Here is a 21,286-nt window from a genome sequence, read left to right as displayed (position 1 = left end):
ACCACCGGCCCTGCCTGCACCCACCCACCCCACCTACCAACCCCCCATCCTGCCCCCTGCCTGCACCCACCCACCCCACCTACCAACCCCCCATCCTGCCCCCTGCCTGCACCCACCCACCCCACCTACCAACCCCCCATCCTGCTCCCTGCCTGCACCCACCCACCAACCCCCCGTCCTGCCCCCTGTCCTGCACCACCCCATGTACCAACCACCGGCCCTGCCTGCACCCACCCACCCCACCTACCAACCCCCCATCCTGCCCCCTGCCTGCACCCACCCACCCCACCTACCAACCCCCCGTCCTGCCCCCTGCCTCCACCCACCCACCCCACCTATCAACCCCCCGTCCTGCCCCCTGCCTGCACCCATCTACCAACCCCCCGTCCTGCCCCCTGCCTGCACCCCCACCTACCCACCCCACCGACCAACCCCCCCGTCCTGCCCCCTGCCTGCACCCCCACCTACCAACCCCCTGTCCTGCCCCCTGCCTGCACCCCCACCTACCAACCCCCCGTCCTGCCCCCTGCCTGCACCCCCCGTCCTGCGGCGCTGTCCCGCGAGCGGCTCTGCAGCCTTAGCTACCAGCCGGAGCCTTTGCGCGAGAGCAGCTGCTGCACTAAGCTCCGGAGGTCCCCGGTTCGATCCCGCCGGCCGCTGCCCTGGGTCTGTGGGCGTTACACATGCCCCCGCCCCCGCCCCCGCTCCGGGGCCCCCTCCAGAGGGGTGTCGATTGGACGCGGTTCCCTCTCACCTGCCCGCCAGCGCTTCAGCTTGATTGACATCCCAGACGAACAAACCACAGGCCTTCGACCAATGGGTAGCCTCATTCCGACCCGGTGGGCGGGGCGCTGGAGAGACGGCGGTTGCTAGGGGCGCGGGTTCTGTTAGCCCCTGAGAGGCGCGTTGCTAGGATGTGAGGTCACAGGGCGTGGGCCTCGATCGCTCCTATTGGCTGGCGTCGCCGGAGAGGGCGGTCACTTCCGGTGTGGAGGGCGGGCGCTTCGGCCCGAGAGTGCGATGGCGATCTCCTCAGCGCGCCCGAGCATGGGGGGCAGAGAGCTGGACTATACCATCGAGCTGCCGCCGGGGGGGCGGCCGGGTACGGGGCTGGCTGCGGGGCGGGATCCCCATAATCCTCGCGGGGGCGGCGGGTGTCTGAGACCCCGCGGGGGGCACAGGTGGGGGGAGGGTGTCTGATGCCCCTGGGGGAAGAGGTGAGGGGATGGGGTGAGGCGAGGCAGGTGTCTGATGCCCCTGGGGGTGGGGGGACAGGGTGAGGTGGGGGGAGGGTGTCTGATGCCCCCGGGGGAAGAGGGGGTGGAGTGAGGTGAGGGGGGGCAGGTGTCTGATGCCCCGGGTGGAGGGGTGCGAGTGCCTGATGCCCCCAGGGGCTGTGCAGTGTTATCCCTAGTAGCCCAGAGGGGCTTAAAGAACAGGAGTACTTGTGGCACCTTAGAGACTAACAAATTTATTAGAGCATAAGCTTTCGTGGGCTACAGCCCACTTCTTCGGATGCATATAGAGTGGAACATATAGTGAGGAGATATATATATACACATACAGAGAGCATGAACAGGTGGGAGTTGTCTTACCAACTCTGAGAGGCCAATTAAGTAAGAGAAAAAAACTTTTGAAGTGATAATCAAGATAGCCCAGTACAGACAGTTTGATAAGAAGTGTGAGAATACTTACAAGGGGAGATAGAGTCAATGTTTGTAATGGCTCAGCCATTCCCAGTCCTTATTCAATCCTGAGTTGATTGTGTCTAGTTTGCATATCAATTCCAGCTCAGCAGTCTCTCCTTGGAGTCTGTTTTTGAAGTTTTTCTGTTTTAAGATAGCCACCCGCAGGTCTGTCATAGAATGGCCAGACAGGTTAAAGTGTTCTCCCACTGGTTTTTGAGTATTATGATTCCTGATGTCAGATTTGTGTCCATTAATTCTTTTGCGTAGAGACTGTCCGGTTTGGCCAATGTACATGGCAGAGGGGCATTGCTGGCACATGATGGCATATATCACATTGGTAGATGTGCAGGTGAACGAGCCCCTGATGGTATGGCTGATGTGATTAGGCCCTATGATGATGTCACTTGAATAGATATGTGGACAGAGTTGGCATCGGGCTTTGTTGCAAGGATAGGTTCCTGGGTCAGTGTTTTTGTTCAGTGATGTGTGGTTGCTGGTGAGTATTTGCTTTAGGTTGGGGGGTTGTCTGTAAGCGAGGACAGGTCTGTCTCCCAAGACAGAGGGGCTTAGTGGCTGGGGTGTTGCTGTTGCAGGACTCGCCCTTAATCCGTCCATCTCACAATCTCACATTCCTGTTAGCAAATAATCCTGTGTGGATACTGGGCTGTGCTCCCTGGTGGCTTCAGGTGAGCTGGGGATACACAGGGCTCCCGCCTTCTTTAAATCACTTCCTCCATTGTGCCTGGGAGTGTTAATCAGAAACAGTTATTCGCGGCACAATGGTCTGTGTACGGAAACAACACACTGGGCAGGGTGGCAGGGCCAGACCGTCACCCTGTAAGCTTATTGCTGTATCCCAGGTCCTTCTCCAGCTGGCGTCTGTCGCTCTCGTTCCACTGTATCGGATATTAGATTGGAAAATCTTTGGGGCAGCGACCACATCTTTTTATGTCTTTGAAAGGGCCAAGAGCACTATTGGGGTGGCTTAAAAAGACAAAACTAATATCTTTGGGCTTGCCTACACATGGAGTTATTCCTGATTAACTCCCCATGTGGACACTCTTATTTTGGAATAATAGTGCCTTGTTTCTGTTTAGCTTTACCCACTTTCAAAGGATCAGAGCTAACTCCATGTGTCGACACGCCTTAAGTAACCAACTGAGCTGGAAACTTTTTTTTAATGCAAATGTAAACTTCTCCAAAAATCAAGGAGCCTGTTTCCCTCCACGTACAGTGATGGGAAAACTGCCATTTGCCACTGGTAAATGGATTTTTTTTGAAACCTGAATTTTAGAAACATTTATAATGTGAGCTTCTAGTTTTTAGCATCTTTACCCCCTTATTTGTGTCCTACCTTGGCCTGTAGCCTTTTGTCCTTCTTTACACTATAAGTTGTTTGGGGGCAAGATTTGTCATTTTATTTTTTGTACTGTGCCCAGTACAATTGGGCCCCAGTCTTGATTGTTTTGTAACACAAATAATACGGCAATAACAGCTAAATGATAAACTGATAGGCTACAGAAGGAATCCAGTTATAAGCACAATAGTTACAGTACAGGCTTTTGGTGGGCTTAAAATCGCTATCCTTATTAAGTAGTTAGGTTGCAATTTCACTCTGACTCTAGTGGACTGAAGGGCAGTTTCATTTTTTAAAAATCTGGTTTATTTCAGACACTAGTCCAGAGATGGGAAACAAAAATAACCGGCCTGTGGTAATTCTGCTGGGGTGGGCTGGCTGCCGCGATAAACACCTGGTGAAATACAGCACCATCTACCATCAGAAGGTGAGTAAATCATTCATCTTCCTATGCCAATATACAGCTGTAGCAAGGCTACCTGAGGAATTTTCTCCCCTGCACTCTGGTGAAAAGACCTTACCCCTTCTTACGACTCCAAAGAAGCCCTAGAAGAAAGTGCTGGACTTCTTTTTGTGTGAAAGCTCCTTGCATTTTCAAATAGCATGTTGACATTCTCTGCACGCTGTCTTTAAGACCCTGGTTATACTGTGTGTACAACGAAGAGGCAGGAAGTGCTTCCTAAAAGGAATTCTTTTTTGCCTTTTTCAAAGTTTCTGAAGTTTTAAAGATTTGAAAACCGGTGTAAATCTTTGTCCTCCATTTATCCACAGACTATGTATAACATGGGCAGTGAGAGTGCAAGCTGCATACATCTGTACAGACTTGGCAGGGCCAACTTTAAGGGTCAAAGGCAAGTTCAACCATGACTTATTTAGCATCTGGCCTTTCTTCTGAGACTAACAAGTGTGCTGGTTATTGGTGGCTTTTGTGATCAGGTTGCCTAGCTCCTGGGGATTGATTTGATGCCCCTAAACTCATTTCGCACATTTATGGAACAGCCATCAGATGGTAACAATGTTCAGTCATTACCAATCTGGACAGGATTTGATATAGTGACCTAGAAGTGGAAGTTTCTGACAGTGTCTGTCCCATTATCAGTCCCCTTTTAAAATATCTTGCTTTGTTGGTCCACGGAATGATGGAAAGTGTGTGGCTTTTGGACCTAGTGGAATTTAGGCCCATTATTTCTCATCTGTTTCTCAATATGTGAGCATGGACTTTGTTTTGGATCCAAATTTGTTGCAAAGATAGATGCCAAAGTTCTCCTTTGAATACACTACCCAGCATGACTGCCTCACATGGCAGCCTCTGAACTGTTGATGATTAACCTGACATGTGAGATCCATAAATTAAAGTGCAACAGAGAGTCCTGTGGCACCTTATAGACTAACAGATGTATTGGAGCATAAGCTTTTGTGGGTGAATACCCCTGCGTCTGACGAAGTGAGTATTCACCCAAGCCTGACGAAGTGGGCATTCACCCACGAAAGCTTATGCTCCAATACGTCTGTTAGTCTATCAGGTGCCACAGGACTCTTTGCTGCTTTTACAGATCCAGACTAACATGGCTACCCCTCTGATACATAAATTCAAGTGTGTTCTAGTACAGAATGACTTGTGACTCCATGTCTCAGGATTGGTAACAGCTCGGTTGCTACTGGCCACAGCATTCTGCAACTGCTCAGTATCCTACATGAAATGCATTTGGTGTCTCAATCCCGTTGCCAGAAAGACAGGTGTCTGCATTCTAAAATACACCGTTTCATTTAGTCATAACTAGTTCCCTTTTAAACAATCCTAGCGGAGACTCTAAGGATGGAATGAGCCATGGAGAATGAACTTCCTTCTGACCCTTATATCATGAATATTTAGCACTTTAGAAGGGTTAAGCCACACAACTGTGTCTGGCAGAAAAATTTCCATTGCAATTTTAATGGAAAATTGGGTTTTTGACTAATTTTTCGCAAAAAGCATCTGCTTTCTGTGGATTTGTTGTTTATTACCTCAAACACCCAAACCCAGAACATTTGATTTTCATGTGGGGTGCCCCGGTACCTTATGAGGGTTGTAGTTCTTTTATGTCATGTACCTATTCTCCTCTGTGGGCTGAACGCCCCAGCTAGGCGGCACCTGCCACATGCTGCTCTCCAGTTCGAAAAATTAAACAGCTCTTTGCCCCACGGATTTTATTTCCTAAGGGCTTGATCACTATAAATGCTAGCGGTGGTGTGGTGCTTGCGTAGGGTCAGTGTAACCACTATCCCAGCTATATTTATACAGACCTTGAGAGAAAGTTTCAAATCATAAGGTGTTGGAGGGTTGACGAGATGTGGGAGGGTTTGTTTTTTGGTGTGCTTAGCTGCAGTTATTTGAGTGGTTATGTTACCTTGGCGTTTTTATTATTATTGGTTTTTATTTCCCTAATTCCGAGATCTCTTAAATGAACTTTTTGAATCTTTACAAATGAAGCTGAAGCCATAGGGTGGTTATGGACTCAGAAACTGAATGGGGAGGGTACACCTGATAATTTATCATGGCTTTATGTTCTGCGATGCCATGTGGGAGACCCCAACTCCCCTGCCAGCCTCATGCTATGTGTGGGTGGGAAGCCCAGCGGAGGCAGCATGCTCAGCCCATGGGAGAATGCAGTACTTTTTATTGCCCAGCGGCCATCAGTCACCCCTGCTGGTCAAATGAGCATTTTTGACATGCTGCCATGGGACTCTTGGCAAGTCTTCCTTGGCCAGAAGGATGATGGGTAGGATGCAGACCCTCGAGGGTAGGAAATCCAGGGGAAGTGAAGGGATGTGTAGGGTTCTAATAGGGATATGGGTGGACCTTCCTTCCCCTAGGAAGTATGAATGCAAAACCCAGATGATTTAAAATCTCTTAGAATAGGTGAAGATTTCTTCCTCGCTTCTCCCCAATCCCCTCTGGACATAGCTGTTTTCGTGCCTTTTCTCTGCATTTCTCAAGCAGAAATGCCAGTAAATGCCTTTGCTGAGCTAATGTGAAAGATTGAGCGCTTCTACAACTAGCTTCACCCACCTTTATTTAGAAACTTCTGTGGGGGCCCATTGCTTCAGCACCTGGGTGCCTGCCATCATTAAAACCTGCCATTAGTAAAGAGAATACTCAGAGTAACGAGGCATATATCTAAATGGGGGGTCTTAGCTATATAGCCAAGCGGCCCAAGCTCTTAGGTACGTGGTTCCGCTTATGAACAGTTCCTCAGTTACCAGCAAAACCTGCCATTATCCATCAGTTGGTAATAAGTGGAAAGCAGATTTGCAGGGCTGCAGCCAGGGAATGAAACACTGGGCTAGACCTTCTCTGGCTGCAAGCCTGCGTGCAGGCAGGGCAGCAGCAGGGAGGGGACTGCAGCCCAGATGCTGGGGCTTTCTACAGGGAGCGGGGCACTGGGGGCCTGTGGGGTTGCATGCTGACTCTCCTTGACCTCCCTCTGGGTTGGGGCTCAGCATGTCCTAGTGCTTCCTTCCCTAGGTGCAGGGAGAGGTACTGTGCAGCTCTGTGTCTGGGCTGCATCCCCCACTCCTTCCCTGCCCACAGCCCCTTACCTCCTGTGCTGTCCCTGGGCACAGGCTGGTTTACAGGGCTACAGTCCTAGAAGGAAGCACAAGGGCAGGGTGAGTGCTGGCTGGAGGCAGGTTTGCAGGGCTGCAGTGAGGGACGGTATGTCCCAGCACTTCCTTCCCTGGCTGCAACCTTGCAAACCTGCCTACAGTTGGGGTCTTTCTTCTAAAACATGTTGTTTAATAAGCAGCATGGTATTACCAATATCCAAATCCCGTTAACATTAAAGTCAATGGGACGGGATTGGTTCCCACCCAAATGTTTCTATTAACCAGAAGTTGTCAATATCAAGGTGGCTATTAAGTGGGATCTACTGTGACCAACACCCCCACCCCCGATCTGATCAAATAGCTAGAGGTTAGCAAGCTTCAAAAAAGGATTAGATGTAGGCCACCCATACAAATGGCTTCTATATGGGATCTTGTCTGGGGTAAGTATTACTAGGTCCTGATGGTACTGTGCCCAAATTATCCCCAGCCAGGGACAGGAGGAAATTCCTTCTCCTTCACCAATGTTGTGGATGATGTTATACTAAAGATACACGAATGGTGAGCCAGCACTGGCCAATTTCTGATTCAGGAAGAGGGACCATTGCTCTGTCCTTTAGGGCAAGTGCTATGAACACAGTGGCAGATTGGGATCCTGAAGGAGCTTGTAACATGCAGCCCTCGATGGGTGTGTCTCTCTGTTCCTCCCAGGGGTGCACAGTTATCCGCTACACAGCTCCATGGAAGATGACGTTTTTCGCAGAATCCTTTGGCATCAGGTCCCTCCGGACCCCAGCTAGGAAGCTGCTGGAGCTGCTCTTTGACTATAAAATTGAAAAGAAACCCCTGCTGTTTCACGTGTTCAGCAATGGCGGGGTCATGCTTTACCGCTACATCCTAGAGCTCATCCACACGCACAGGCAATTCAGCGGCCTCAAGGTGGTGGGCACCATTTTTGATAGTGCCCCCGGCAGAAGAAACATGGTGGGGAGCCTGCGTGCCTTGGCAGCTGTCTTGGGCTCAACTAACGTGCTGCTCAAGTATTGCCTCCTGCTTGTCTTCGCCATCCTGGTGGTGGTGCTGCGGATCTTGCTGCATCCAGTGACTCGCTTCTTCCATGAGACCCATTATGATGCCCTGCTGAATGGGCCTTCGAGGTGGCCCGAGCTCTACCTCTACTCCAAGGGTGACAGGATCATCCTGGCCAGTGACGTAGAGCACATGATTGAGGCCCGGCGGCAGCACAATGTTGCAGTGAGAGCTGTGGACTTCTCAGACTCTGCTCATGTCAGTCACTTGCTGGCATATCCCTCGTATTACATGAGCCTCTGCACCTCTTTCATGTATGACTGCGTTGGATGCTCGTAGGTTTCACCCCGGCAGAGGTAGCAAGTGCCTGTGTAAAGACCCCCAGCCGATGCACCCTCTTCACTGGGATCACACCGGAAACAAACTGCTCTCTCTCTGTCTCTCTGTCTCTCTTTCGTCAACATCTCTCTGCTTACAATAAAATCCTGATCCCGACATCCTTCCCCAGTGTGGAGGCACAGAATTGCTGATTTCTCGGCATCCAGTACACAGCTGGATGTCTGAAGCCTCCAAATCGGTTGTTGGGCTGGGCAGAAGTGAGGGTGCTAAGTAGAGCCAAGAGAGTCTAAATGAATATAACTTACCTGATAGGGGTAAAATGCTGACCCCACTGAAGTCAATGGGAGGTTTGCCACGGGTGGAATTTCACCATAGGAGGCCAGAGAAAGGAGTGAATTACTGACTGGAGGAGCACTGCATCCCCCTTTTTATACCCGCTTCCTCTTTCCCTGCTGCCCTCCACTTCATAGTCCCTGGTGTACAACTTACATCACCATCCACATCCACTCTCCGTCTTGTTACACTGGAGCAATTCTGTGACCCAGGGCTCTCCAATTAGCGTAGGTTTTGGGTTTTTTCTCTGCTGCTTCCTCCGGCCCACTGTTGAGTCAGCTGAAGCTCTGCAGTGTCCTCTCATTCTCCCACTCCCCACCCCACCCTTCTATTTACACTCCTCCGGGCTCAGCCCTGCATATAGTCCCATTGAGGAGGACAGAATGAGACTCTTGGCAGAGTCTTTAATAGGGCAGACCAATGCAGGTCCCTCCCTATCCCTGCCTTCAAGGCATTGTCCCTCAGCCCTACTCCTAGCTGGAGATCAGCTACAGGAATCAAACGCAGGGTCTCCGAAAGGGCAGAGCAGGTAACCGCGACCCAATGTGTCAGCCTGGTTCTGTTTAACAGGGCTGGGGCAGAATGGCCAAAGGGCTGCTCCCTTGCTGGATGGCTCAAACCCCTGTAGGTGAGTTAATTTAAAGCTTTATCTGTGAAATATCTAACACGTCTCAGTGTCTGGTCTTTGTTCCTCTCCCCTGATGCTTCCCTCTCATTGCTGAAATCGTTGGGTGAATAGCTGTGCTTCGCTGGGTAGATTTACTGGTCTGTTAAGGTGTGTGTCTAGGAGTGCAGGGAGGTCACTTTGGGTATCTGTAACCCTGAGTTCTATCTCCCCTCCTGGGCCCAAATTTCCTGGGTCTTTCAGAAAGTGCTTTCTCTCTGATCCTCTAGGGGAGAGCCTTCATTACCAACTAGCCTCATTTGTCACATTCCAGAAGACTTGTTGACTAATCTACACACGCAGACACTTCAAAGTGTGTTGCTTACTCCCTGTACAGACGTGTTTGATGGGATGAGCCAAGCTAGCAAACACACTGTTGTTCGGGTTTTCCTCTGTGGAGGGGGAGTGAGGGGTTAAAGTAGGGGAAGGGCTATACTACAATTTACCAAGGCTGAATTGGTTGAATTCTAACTGATCTGACTTTCCGTGTGTTCATAGATCCTGATTTTTTGGGGAGGGCGGGGGGTAGATTGAAAGCCTGCCACTTTCCAGTGCAGCCTGATTTAATCTGGGGCCTCTGAAATGATGCTAGTCCCCCGAAGGATCCAGTGCCTTGTGAACACCTGTACAGCTGGCTGAGGACACAGTAGGTCCCTGTGGATTTCTGTGCAGCCTCCCCTCCTGCATACAGCCGTCATGCTGACTAGAGGATGTTAATGAGTTGTTCCCCCAGCAAGAGCCACTTTGTAATGTCATAACTTTCCTCCTCTGCAACCCCACAAATGTGAATCAGAGCTGAGTCGTATAGTACCCTGTCACTTCACTGAGGGGTCCAGTAGCAGGGTTGGGAGGAAATGCTTATTCAAATGCACTTGAAATGGGGATTTAGAAATGTATTCATACTGTTTATAATGTGTTTTACAATCTGCCTCAGTTTGCAAGCAGAAACAACAGTCCAACTGCAGCTTTTTTTCAGCTTCCCAAACCGCTCAGAGAGAGGCCCTACAGCCGAACTGGGGAGTTCTTCTAGGTCTTCTTTTGACATGTACAGGACTGGCTTTGCTCTTCATAGAGCACAATGTTCTGCCTGTGGACGCTGAGGTTTGCACATCATGTTTCCTGAATCTCCTCTGTTAAACTGACCCCAAAAGCCTAACGCTGTGGCGAGGAATTAAAGATGGGAGGGGAAAATAAAATATCAAACTTACAATGACTTTAAAAAAAAAAGTCGCCATTTCTGCCTGTCACCATGCTCTAGAGGCTGTCCAATGAATCCCGTGTAACACAGACACTGAAACTCACTCCTTCTGCCGAACGGAGAAGCAGATTGTAGCATCCCGTTTCCAGCTGTTGAGCTTTTGGTGGAGATAAAAGCAGTCTGTCAGTACGTTTCCCCCCTCCCCCTCACTTCTCTCCCTCCCCCCCCCCCAGCATTGCAAGCAAACTACAGGTACAATGGGAGGGGAGAATGCAGGGTCCAGGAGCAATGGAAAGCTCTAAAATCTCTCTGGAGAGAACAACTTGCACTTTTAAAAAAGTGTCAATATATCATGAGTTGTTACCAATCCCTGAGATTGTAGGAGGGACAATGAGGTTGCTTTTAGGTGAACTATGAAGGAAAAGAATAACAAACAATGTAGCAACACAACCCTGTCCTTACATGTTGTGTATAAGCGGTGTGTGTGAATTAACTGGAAAGATGACACTCAAGTGCTGACTTAATGGGGTTCATTTTAATGAACTTGTTACAATTTTTTTAATTGGTAGTTTTCTCCCAGCACTGGGGACATTTTTCTGTGGTTTGCATTATCTTCTCCCCCGTCAGAAGGCTTCAACTCAGATTTTTCCTCCCATTCTGCTTGGACATAACTAAACCCTCCTGCCTGTATCCCAAACAATGCCTTTAGAGCAGTGTATAGACAGGAACCTTTGTTTATGGTGTAGTTTTAACTTTAGATGCCAAAAACAGTCAGGAAGCCAATCTGGATGCACAGTGTTCTTTTGGTAGCAAGCTGCTTTCTCTAGCATTCTTGTTCACCAGGGGAATCCACGTAGCCAAGGCTATATTTTTGTTTCTGAACATCAAACCAAAGAGTTGCAGAATTGTAAAAGCCCCCCCTTAAGGAGCAGAGATACTAAAGAAAGGTTAAGAATCAGGGGGTAGCCGTGTTAGTCTGTATCTACAAAAACAACAAGGAGTCTGGTGGCACCTTAAAGACTAACAGATTTATTTGGGCATAAGCTTTCGTGAGTAAAAACCTCACTTCTTCAGATGTGCATCCGAAGAAGTGAGGTTTTTACTCACGAAAGCTTATGCCCAAATAAATCTGTTAGTCTTTAAGGTGCCACCAGACTCCTTGTTGTTTTTAAAGAAAGGTTATTAAACTAACTAGCACTTACCTCAGCACTGATTTCTGTAGGTGCAGCTTTTATAGAAACGTTTAAGTGCATTCCACTGAGCACACCTCATGAATTAATACAATCACAGTGAGTAGGAAATGTAGTGCTCAGATTTGTTGACTCAAGTACTGAACATTGTGGAGGATCTATTGGTGTGGCTATTCCACAACATGGCCAGCAGATGGCAGCACTAAACCAACTATTCATCTGCTCTATTGTCTATAGAGAAAACGGTTGAAATCTATTTACACGAATTTCCCTGATTAATGAACCCTGTTTAAAATTAAGGACTAATGTACACACCCAGATATCCACTTGAACATTAGGCAAATGCATATCAAGCCAACTGAGTTACAGAATAACCTGTAACCACAAAGCTTCAGCGGTGGGCTCATTTTTCCACACCCCATGAGGGACCTATAGTTTTAATTGTGGTCAAGTGTGGTATATTATTTGGTATTCTATATGGCTTAAAAATCGATTTTTGTCTCTTCCCCCCTTTTCTGCTATATAATACATGCTCCTTTTTTGTCCCCTTGTGTTTCTGTTTGCTATTGTTTGAAACAGTGGGTTAATACACCGGCTATTTGTGACTGGAGAGGTACATTCAAATACTAATCAGATCACGAGTGAAAAATGGTTTTTGTGTGTAATCTGTCTTATTCCCCAGTGGGCATCTGTCCACTTTTCCAAGCTGCCATGCAGTGTGGCGCAGCTGACCACCTGTGCGAGCCAGAATCCCAACATTGGAATGGGAGGTCCAGATGCAGGCGTGTTCGCAGGGCTGGACGATCCTGGCACTAGACTGATGTGGGGTATTGCAGGTCAAGGCTAAGGGGTGATGCCTTCACAGCAGGGGCTGTGGTCACAAGGGGGACCTAGGTGCCCAACTATCTCTCTAGGGGCCTAAATACAACTGTTAGATGCCACTGGATTCACAAAGCCTCTGCTCAGCCACTGCCTAACCCTGTAGCCACCTAAATTCCCTATGTGCATAAGTTTCCACTGGTAAAGTCCCCTAGGCCCCTAAATTTCTACTAGTGGGCATGCATGGAGCCACTGGGGTCTTGCATGCGGCTGCCACTGTCCTGCACACAGCAGCCGTGCTCCTGACCCATGCCTAAGCCCCATTGGGATTCCCAAAGCACGAAGAGAAGGTGGTGATGGCACCTAAATCTCCCTTGTGAAGCTGGCCCTAGCTGGTTTTACCGGATAAGGAGTAGTGAGTGGTATTAGCACCTTGCTGCCACGAGCGCCAAATTTACCTACAAACTAAAAAACGAAACAATTCTTTTCACTAGACTTGAACCACCTGCAGATCCAACCCATCAAATCAGGTCTCTGGTAGCAAATGAAGGAGCCTGGAGCCCTCTAGAGGTTCATGACAGTAATGCAGATGGCCCAATTTTGATTAATTTCACAAGTGCAGACCTGCAGGTACATAAATCACAACAAGCTTGTCTCTGTTAGGAGATTGGCTGTTTATTCAGCCAATCATCCCATGTGTGGCTTTTCCTTTATAGCCGGTAAGGAAGTTAGAAAACCTGTCAACAGAAGAAAGTTTAGTGTGGTAAAAATGGATATATACTTCCATTGCAGTATGTAACCCACGGTGACTAGCTATATATACTCAACCCTTGACCAGTGTATTGCAAATTCTAGTCCTAAAGAGGATTGCTATTGAGAGGATACTGACCCATTAGAGCACTTAGAGGTTCCAGGGTGGTTATTCCTTTTATACTCTGCAGACCAGGGTGCTATTTGGTTCAGCTTACCACTAAAAGTCACTGCAGAATTTGGCACAAATGGCCAGCCCTGCCCCCCCGAGCCATGGAACTGGAACAGTAGGGGGTGTGCAGAACAGACTGGGAATGCAATGGCAAGAGCTGTTCTCTGGGAATTACCTGTGTAAAAGGTTCTCCTAACGTGTGCTTCTGGCCTTTCACATTTGACCACCACCACATTCACCCAAGCTTTTGTGTGGGAGAGGTGGATGGGCGATTCTGTTTACAGTACTTTATTTGTTGAGATGATGCGATGCATAAATGTTAAACCGCAACTGAAGTTGGACAAAGGGAATTTCCATGGATCTAACTTCATATTCTACATTTACAATAATGGTATCATCCAATAACTAACAGGCCCTGGAATTTATGACAATATATTGCATGCACAAACATTTTTTGAAATCACTGTTCTCATGCTTATTGTTTTGATATAAGATCATGATCCAGGAAAACACGTAAACACGTGCTTAACTGTAGGCATGTGAAGTCAAGTTAAACATGTGCATAAGTACTTGACTTGATCAGCACCTAAATCTCTGTCCAGCAGAGCATGCGCCGTAGAGACGGTAGTAAGCATAAAAAATGGATTAAGTTTTGAAGTGGTGGAAAGATTGTTAAAGAGGCAGGATTTAAAATAAGGCAAATAGGCAAGAGTTAAACTATGCACACAACTAGGAAAGGAATTTTGAAAGGTCTTCTGTTGCATTCCCTTCCTCTCCTCCAAACTGCCTTTTGTCTATTTATTTGGACAGTAAACTCTGTGGACTGGGGCCCTGGCTTCATGGGTGTTTGGAAAGCTCCATCCATGCCAGTGGGGCTATATAAATAATTTAAAAAAGATAAATCATGGATGACCAAAAAACCTACATAACCCGCCCTCTCCCCAACAAAACAAAGTTCTCCCGTGCACACACCGTTTCCCCCATGGGAGAGGATTGGAGAAAGAACGAGCCAAACATGGCAGATCTTCATCACGTTGCTTAACGCACAGCTGGAAGGTGCTCTGATACAATGGTGAAGGAGGTAGGAGAACCCATAACGGCTAGAACTGTACTATAAATAATGGCAATTTATGAAAAAGATACCCGTCATTCCAGAAATGAGCAACAGGTGGCAGCACTACACCTTCTATTTCTCCTGTCTTCTACGGTGTGATTGATGTTGACACTATAACCAATTTTTCTGCAAGCCAGACATAAAAAAAAAGTTTGATAACATTCCTAAGGTGACTCTTGCGAGGTCACGTGCTTTCCTTTTGCATCTGAGTAGCTCCGTGGCAACAGAGCACTATAGATGTCATGTTTGCAGGTTGCCAAGTATCAGAGGGGTAGCCGTGTTAGTCTGTATCACAAAAACAACGAGGAGTCCGGTGGCACGTTGAAACTGAAAAGGTTTATGAGAGGCAAATAAAACATAAGAGGGCCTTCTCCAGGCCCAACACGCTACCCGCATGTCTGAGGACAACCACCTGCAGTGGGTGCTCTGTGCACTGCCTAACAGGAACTGTGCACAGGTTGCAAATCTGGGTTCAAAAGTGATGGAGCAGGCTTTGAACTGGGTGAGACTTGGGAAGCTGTCACGTCACACGGGTGATGGGGCCTGCATATCCACCACCGAGAATAAGGAAGGTGGGATTGTTCCGAAATAGAGGAGAAGACTGGGATTGTTTAATTTAGAGAAGAGATGAATACAAGGGGGCAGGATAATAACGAATGGCCTGGAGATGGTCCATCAGGAGCTTGCATTCACCCAGTCTCATAGCACCAGGATAAGGGGACACATTCATTGGAACTGAAATGTGGCAAATTTACACTAATAAAAGGAAATACTTTTTCACGCAATGCATACTTAGCTTATGGAGCTCACTGCCACAATAGCTCACTGGGGTCCAGAACTTGGGGGCTTTTAAAAAGGGTTGGACAGTTTAGATGGAGAACAAGAGTTATGCTGATATGGATTAATAATAACCAAGAGTTTTGGCAGGGCTCTAAACCCTCTCGGTTCAGGGCTCAAACCCACCTCTAACTATTGGGAGTTAGGATGAAGCTTTCCCTACAGGCAGGTTACTCCATAACTGCCTGACACCGGGTTTCTTGCGCCTTCTTCCGAGGCATCTGCTATTGATGATGTCAGAGACAGGATTCTGGACTAGGCCGATCACTAGTCTGAGTCAGTCTGGCAATCCCTGTGGTCCTAAGTGTATTCCTGTAAAAAGAACAGGAGGACTTGTGGCACCTTAGAGACTAACAAATTTATTAGAGCCTAAGCTTTCGTGGGCTACAGCCCACTTCTTCGGATGCATATCCTCTGATCTTCCTGTAAAAAGTGTCTTTTCAGAAATGCAAGGAGCGGGGAAAACCATCCAGAATTACAAGTGCTGCGAAAAAGGGAGATCCTGACTCAGTCGGAGTAGCTGGGATATTCTTAAGGCTTCTCTGCACTTGAAAGTTATTTCAGGGTGTGGTTTTCGGTTTTAACTAATCAGGAATAACTTCCCACAGTTGGGCAGCCACCCAGCTTCGTTTATGCCAGTTTAAGGTATTTCCCTTTTGAATCATTGTGTCCACACAGCGCTGCACTATTTCAGAATAAATGCATACCGGTAGTATTCTGAGCAGATAGATCAAAACTGGGGACAGCGGAAACACCAGGATCTGCGCCCAGAGAGAATTTTATCTGCACCAAACAAACCCAAAACCTGCAGCATCTCAGAGGTTCCTAGGCCACCCAGTGCAATATTAGGCTGGAATCACCAGAGGGCGCTAAGGATCCTAGTTTGACAAGGTCTGGAGCTTTGTGTGTGTGTGGGGGGAGGGGGGGGTCTGTTCTGTGCCTCAGTGGGGGGGGCTGTGTTCAGAAGCAGTTGCAGAAAATTTGGCCCTTCCTGAGTCTCCCTGGTGAGAATCATTTCACAGGTGCCGAGCTGCTGACCAGAGCAAATCACCACAGTCCTGAGGGTCTCTGCCAAGACACAACAGGTGCCCAAGCCCCAGGAGAGGCTGCGCTCCGGGGAATCCTGCCCCAGCCCAGGGGAGGGACTGGGCTGTAAGGGGAGGGGAGGGATAGAACAGGTCTTCTCCATCTCTGTACATGTCAGTAAGGGTTTTGTCATTGTGTGGGTGCTTGTGTCCATGGGTGTCCATGGCCGTATTCTGCCTGCCTGCCAGCTTGCAGCGATGCAAGTGAGCGTGCGTGTGTGTGGCTGTGCAGGCGTTTGTATGCGTAGGTGTGCGGGCCTGGAGGTGTGCAGGCTTTTATTGGCATGTACGCAGCATATGTGTCTGTGGAAGGCACACAGGAGCTCACAGCTCATGTTGGGGCCCAGAAAACACACAGCTGCAGACCCCTCCCCTGGTGATGTTTTGAGATTCTCTAATGATCAAAGGTAATTTCAGTTTCATTTAAATAAACAGTAAACGTCTAGCCCAGGCCTGGAATAGCCGAGGAGCCCTGAAGTGCCGGGTCAGAGCTGTGTGTATGGGGGAGGCAGGGCTGGGGGTGGGCCTGCGGGTGGGGATTGAGCCGCATCAGCAGAGCTGGCGTGGGGCGGCCAGGCCTGGAATAGCAGGGAGGCCGCAGGCTAGGACGGAGACGCATCTAAACATTCGACGTTGGCCATACCCCTCAGCAGACCATAGTAAACGGGAAAGGCTGAGGTTCGCCATGTCCCCAAAGTCCTGCCATGCCATCATGCCTGAGCACTGCCACAGCCTCTGACCTCCTCCTTTGATTAACGAGCTGACAATAGCGTATTGATAAGGAATTAACCTTGAGCCCTTGGTGCCTGAGTGTCAATAGACCAGGAGCCAAGTACATGCATTGGATTGGAAATCTGTGTTTAGCCGCTCGGTGCCTCTGCACATTGATGTGTGAGCCCATGAAGCCGGGGTCTGGGGGCCAAGGGTTGGGGGGGGGGTGGACGCATTCCAGTCTGGCGTGATGTGCATGGGAATGAAGTCATTCTCCCCCAGCTGCCAGGGAGCTCCACAGACCCTGCACAGGTACTCCCTGTCCCCCCCGAAGGGGCTGGCTTGAGCCATAGGGCTCCTTACCCATCTGAGTGTAGCCATGTTCTGTGATTATAAAGCAGCTTCTGCCCCGGCAAATCCCCATGTGGATACAAGCGAATACACAGGGACTGGCTTCACCCACCACTGAAGTGCAGCCACCTCTGGGGGTGGGACGCAGCAGCAGGTTAACAGTTGTGCAGAGATGCTGTCCAACATTTCAGAGCAGGAAGTGGTGACTCCTGTTCTCAGGTAGACGTGCAGGGGGATTTAGGGAGGCTGAAGGCCATGCCTGGGGCACGGGGGATCTCTCGCCTGGGTTGAGAGTGAGCATGGCCCTCGGGACTGCCTCACTCTGCAGGGTGTCAGAGGCTGGCTGGGGGTCAGACTTTTGGGTACATCATCTACACTTTGTAGCTGGTTTCACCCCTCCCCGCTCAGGGATCGTCAGTATCCCTTATGAAGCGCGAAGACGCTCCCCCATTTTACCCCCACATTAGAAACCTCAGCCCATCAGCCAATACGGGCGACATGGGGCGCCCTTTGGAGCCAGGCTGTGCTGTCCCTGAATCAGCCAGAGGGGTCGCTGTGGAGCACGCTGGACTGAGCTCACCCTGCAAAGCACCAAGTGTGGGCCAGAGAGCGGATCCCTTTGTCCCACCAGCTCCAGCACAAACCCCTCAGCGGTTCCCCCACAGACGCCTCCTACCGGTCCATGGTGGGTGCGTTGTGTGTGCGTGGGCGGGTGCTGTGTGTGGGGTGCACGGGGTGGGTTTATACATGGTGTGGGGTTGCGTGCATGCTGGCTGGGGGGTGTGTGTACATACACAGCTGGGCGGGTCTATGGGTGCTGAGCTATGATGATTGTTTATATTATGGTAGGGCCTACAGGCCCCCATGGGGGGTGGGGCTCTGCTGGGCATTGTATGACCCTACAGCCTCAGACCAGCTGCCCAGTCACTGCCGGAGCACCGGGGAGATGACGGCCTCTCCATTTGCCCCAGCGCTTGTTCGGAGAGACGGGGGCTGGGCCCCATCCAGCCCGTGACTCCACTTGGAGGCCGGGTTGTTTAATGAAGTGTTTTGCCTAATGGGACTGCCTTATTTCCATAACAAACTGGCGGGCTGTCGTCCGCCCAGCTCCCTCATTCATTACTGTTAATTAGATATGGATCCCCCAGAAGGCGGCGCGGGGTGATGGACGAGCCCCCTGACACGCACTAGTACACATTAGCATTTTCTCAATACATTCAATACATCACTGCCCTCCACTTTTTAAAGATATTTTAAATAAAATATTAGCAGCCCATTGGGGAGAGTCCTGCCCGCAGACGGGCCTCACGGCCCCCGCCTGGCCTGGAAGCAGGTAGCCCCTCAGATTGCCTCCCTTTGCAGCCCTTCCCCTGCCTGCTTGCTTCAGACCCCCACACGCCCTTTCTGATCTCTCCTTCCTGCTTTGGAGTGACTCCCAGCGGGTAAAGGGGGGCTGCATTGGATTCCTCTGGCCGCAAGTCTCAGGGCATCACCCCGGGCCTGACTCCTGCCTTGGAAGGCTCCACCTCTATGGGGCAGAGGAGAGCTCAGGCTTGTGATCTCCCTCGATTCATGCTCTCTGCTGAGGGGTCTCCAGAGGGGACGTTCCTCCCACCAGGAGCTGGCCCGAGAACCCATCATCTCATTTCAGGTGGGCAACACCTTCCAGTGACTACCGACCCCTGCCAGCCGCCAGCTGATGGCCTGGAGGTTTCCCTTGCTCCCTCTGTCGTTCGCTCAGGTCATACCGGCCCCTGGCACATCCTGCACCCCTCGGGGAAGCGGGGCCTGCTCTCTCCAGATGGAAACACAGAGCAATTTATAAGCCCAGACCAGCGGCAAGAAGGAAGGTTGCACCCACAAGCCCAGTGCTACCAGCGAACCCCAGCTGATGCCCAGAGCAGCTGGCAGGTCAGCCAAGGCAGACAAGTCACTCGATGAACCACTGGAAGGAAGAGGCCCAGACACCACAGTGATGGGGCTATTTAGTGTTTCTTAAAGCCCCAGCTACTGGAGTCCTGTGATGATATGAGAATCTCAGCTTGCATTTTTTTTTAAAAAGTCAGCTTCTAACCCTCCTAGTTGTGCGGAAAAGCTTGAAAACATGATGCAAGTGACACGTCCGCAACAGCCCAGAAATCAGGCAATAAAGAAAACGACCCAGTTTATTATTATATGAGAGTCTCAAACCAATCTCATCAATTTGGGGGGCCTGGCTCCTGATTTCTTGTGCTGGGGGGGTGGCAATTCTGCGGGAGAAAAACCTGAAAAGGATGGACCGGCCTCCAGCAGGCTGGCTGGAAAGCAGGGGAGCCTTTCACAATCACATGCTACTGACAGAGCCCAGCGGAGGAGCTAAGGGAGAACAACGCAGCGCCATGATGGCCATAGCTCTCCTCTAGTGAGTCCCTTCCCCAGTGTCCCTCCACGCCCCCTCACTTAGCAAAATGGGAAGGATTCGAACTACCCTAGTCCGCTCCTCAGCTTTCTGGCCATTTGCTTTTGGCCCAGCGGCTGGTTTTCCCTTCCTGTTTCTAGCCTGCTGCACTGTCTAGTTTGTGCACGCTAGCCTCGTGCAAACACCACAGAGGAAAGTTTGAACAGGAACAAACTGTAAAATTAATAAAACCAGTCTATTTCAACTGAAGTAAAAAGATCCTGAAAATGTGTCTATTCATATTGCACTGGGTGTGTGTCTGCCCTCTACTGGATAGAGTCAGACCAATCGTTTGTGTGTCATAAGCCCTGTAGTGCAAAGAGCAACTGAAGATTCTCCTTGCCCCCTGGGCCTGTGCTTTTGGAACAGGCCGATCTGCATTCCTGTCCCCGCTGCCTGGGAAGTTCAGACTTCAGCATAGCCACAGCAGAGACGTCTGGGTTGGCTATGGGTTTGTGACAATACTGCTCATTCACACTGCAAGTGACAGACAGCTGCTCCCTTCACATGGCCGCTCAGTGGCCCCTTGTGTGACATGAGTTGGAAGGGCTCAGCCCTGGTCCCAGGTGTCCTCCTCATGCTGCTGCACCTGTCCCTGCTCTGTGGAGAATGACAGCGCAATCTGGATCAGGTATTTCGTGACCCCCAGTACCATGGTCTCTGAGCACATTTACCCTCACCCCCCCCCCCCCCCCGCCGCCGAGACGCAGGCCGGGGTTGCTAGCCCCTTCGTGCAGATGGGGCCCTGACGCACCGAGAGGCTCAGTGACCCACCCAAGGTCACACAGAGAGTCTGTGACTGAGCAGGGAATTGACCCCAGAGCTCCTGAATCCCAGGTTGGTGCCCGACCCCCTGGGCTAGCCTGGGCATTTCCAGGCTCTCAGTCCACTCCCCACACTCAGTTATGGAGCGCCATGTTCTCCGCTCCCAGGGCTGGGCCTGCCCAGCCGGCGTGTTCTGCCGCTGCCCCTTCGCCCCACGGACACAGACTGGCGACGACACCCTCACCTGCGCAATCACAGCGCCCCTCCATTATGCCTGCCAGACAGGGCTGGGCAAGCGCCTGGCAAACAGCGAGGCAACGCCACAGCTCCCCTCTGAGGAAGGTTTTACAGCAGGGGAAACCGAGGCACAGAGCGGTTAAAGTGACTTGCTCAAGGGCACCTGGCAGGTCAGCGTCAGGGCTGGGAATAGACCCCAGGAGTCCCGGCTTCTATGCCCCCCTTGCCCTCCTGGAGCCGGGAACAGGACACAGGAGTCCTGCGTCCCAATCCCACCCTACACTAACCACTGGATTTCATGGAAAGCCCCCACCTGTCAGGTGAGGAACATGCACACTCGGGGAGTGATGACAGAGCTGACTCTCCAGCTAGGCGAGGGAGCCGGGGGGCGAGGAGCTGATGCCAGATCCCAGTGTGGGATCGGGGGGCAGCGCTGTGCCTACTGGCTGGCATCGCCTAGGCCAGGGCAGAGCTCGGCTCTGGCTCCCTTTGGCCCAGCCCGGGGCTGCGTCAGAGGCAGTGGGGAATGGGGGGGGGAGGGGGAGTGGCTCGATCGACCCGTCTGCACAATGTTTGTAAACTAGCAACCCTGGCGCCACCTGCATCCGCCCAAGTCAGCAGAGCCGGT

At 50.4% G+C, this 21,286-nt stretch overlaps 1 protein-coding gene across 2 annotated transcripts; it reads left to right on the top strand.

Moving 5' to 3' along the window:
* The first annotated feature begins 997 nt into the window (after positions 1–997).
* TMEM53 (transmembrane protein 53) lies at positions 998–8,164 on the top strand. Of its 2 annotated transcripts, XM_065409398.1 has the most exons (3): positions 998–1,102; positions 3,360–3,472; positions 7,339–8,164. In XM_065409398.1, exons 1-3 carry the CDS (start codon positions 1,021–1,023, stop codon positions 7,993–7,995), a joined length of 852 nt encoding a protein of 283 aa, XP_065265470.1. In that variant the 5' UTR covers positions 998–1,020; the 3' UTR covers positions 7,996–8,164. The 2 variants fall into 2 exon arrangements, with proteins under 2 accessions (XP_065265470.1, XP_065265471.1); XM_065409399.1 differs by lacking the exons at positions 998–1,102; positions 3,360–3,472 and adding an exon at positions 3,818–3,896.
* Positions 8,165–21,286: the final 13,122 nt, after the last annotated feature.

The sequence above is a fragment of the Emys orbicularis genome, chromosome 8 (assembly GCF_028017835.1).
Source record: "Emys orbicularis isolate rEmyOrb1 chromosome 8, rEmyOrb1.hap1, whole genome shotgun sequence".
In the NCBI taxonomy this organism is placed as follows: Eukaryota; Metazoa; Chordata; order Testudines; family Emydidae; genus Emys; species Emys orbicularis.
The sequence above is the reverse complement of the archived record's forward strand: the minus strand, read 5'-3'. Positions and strand labels throughout refer to the sequence as shown.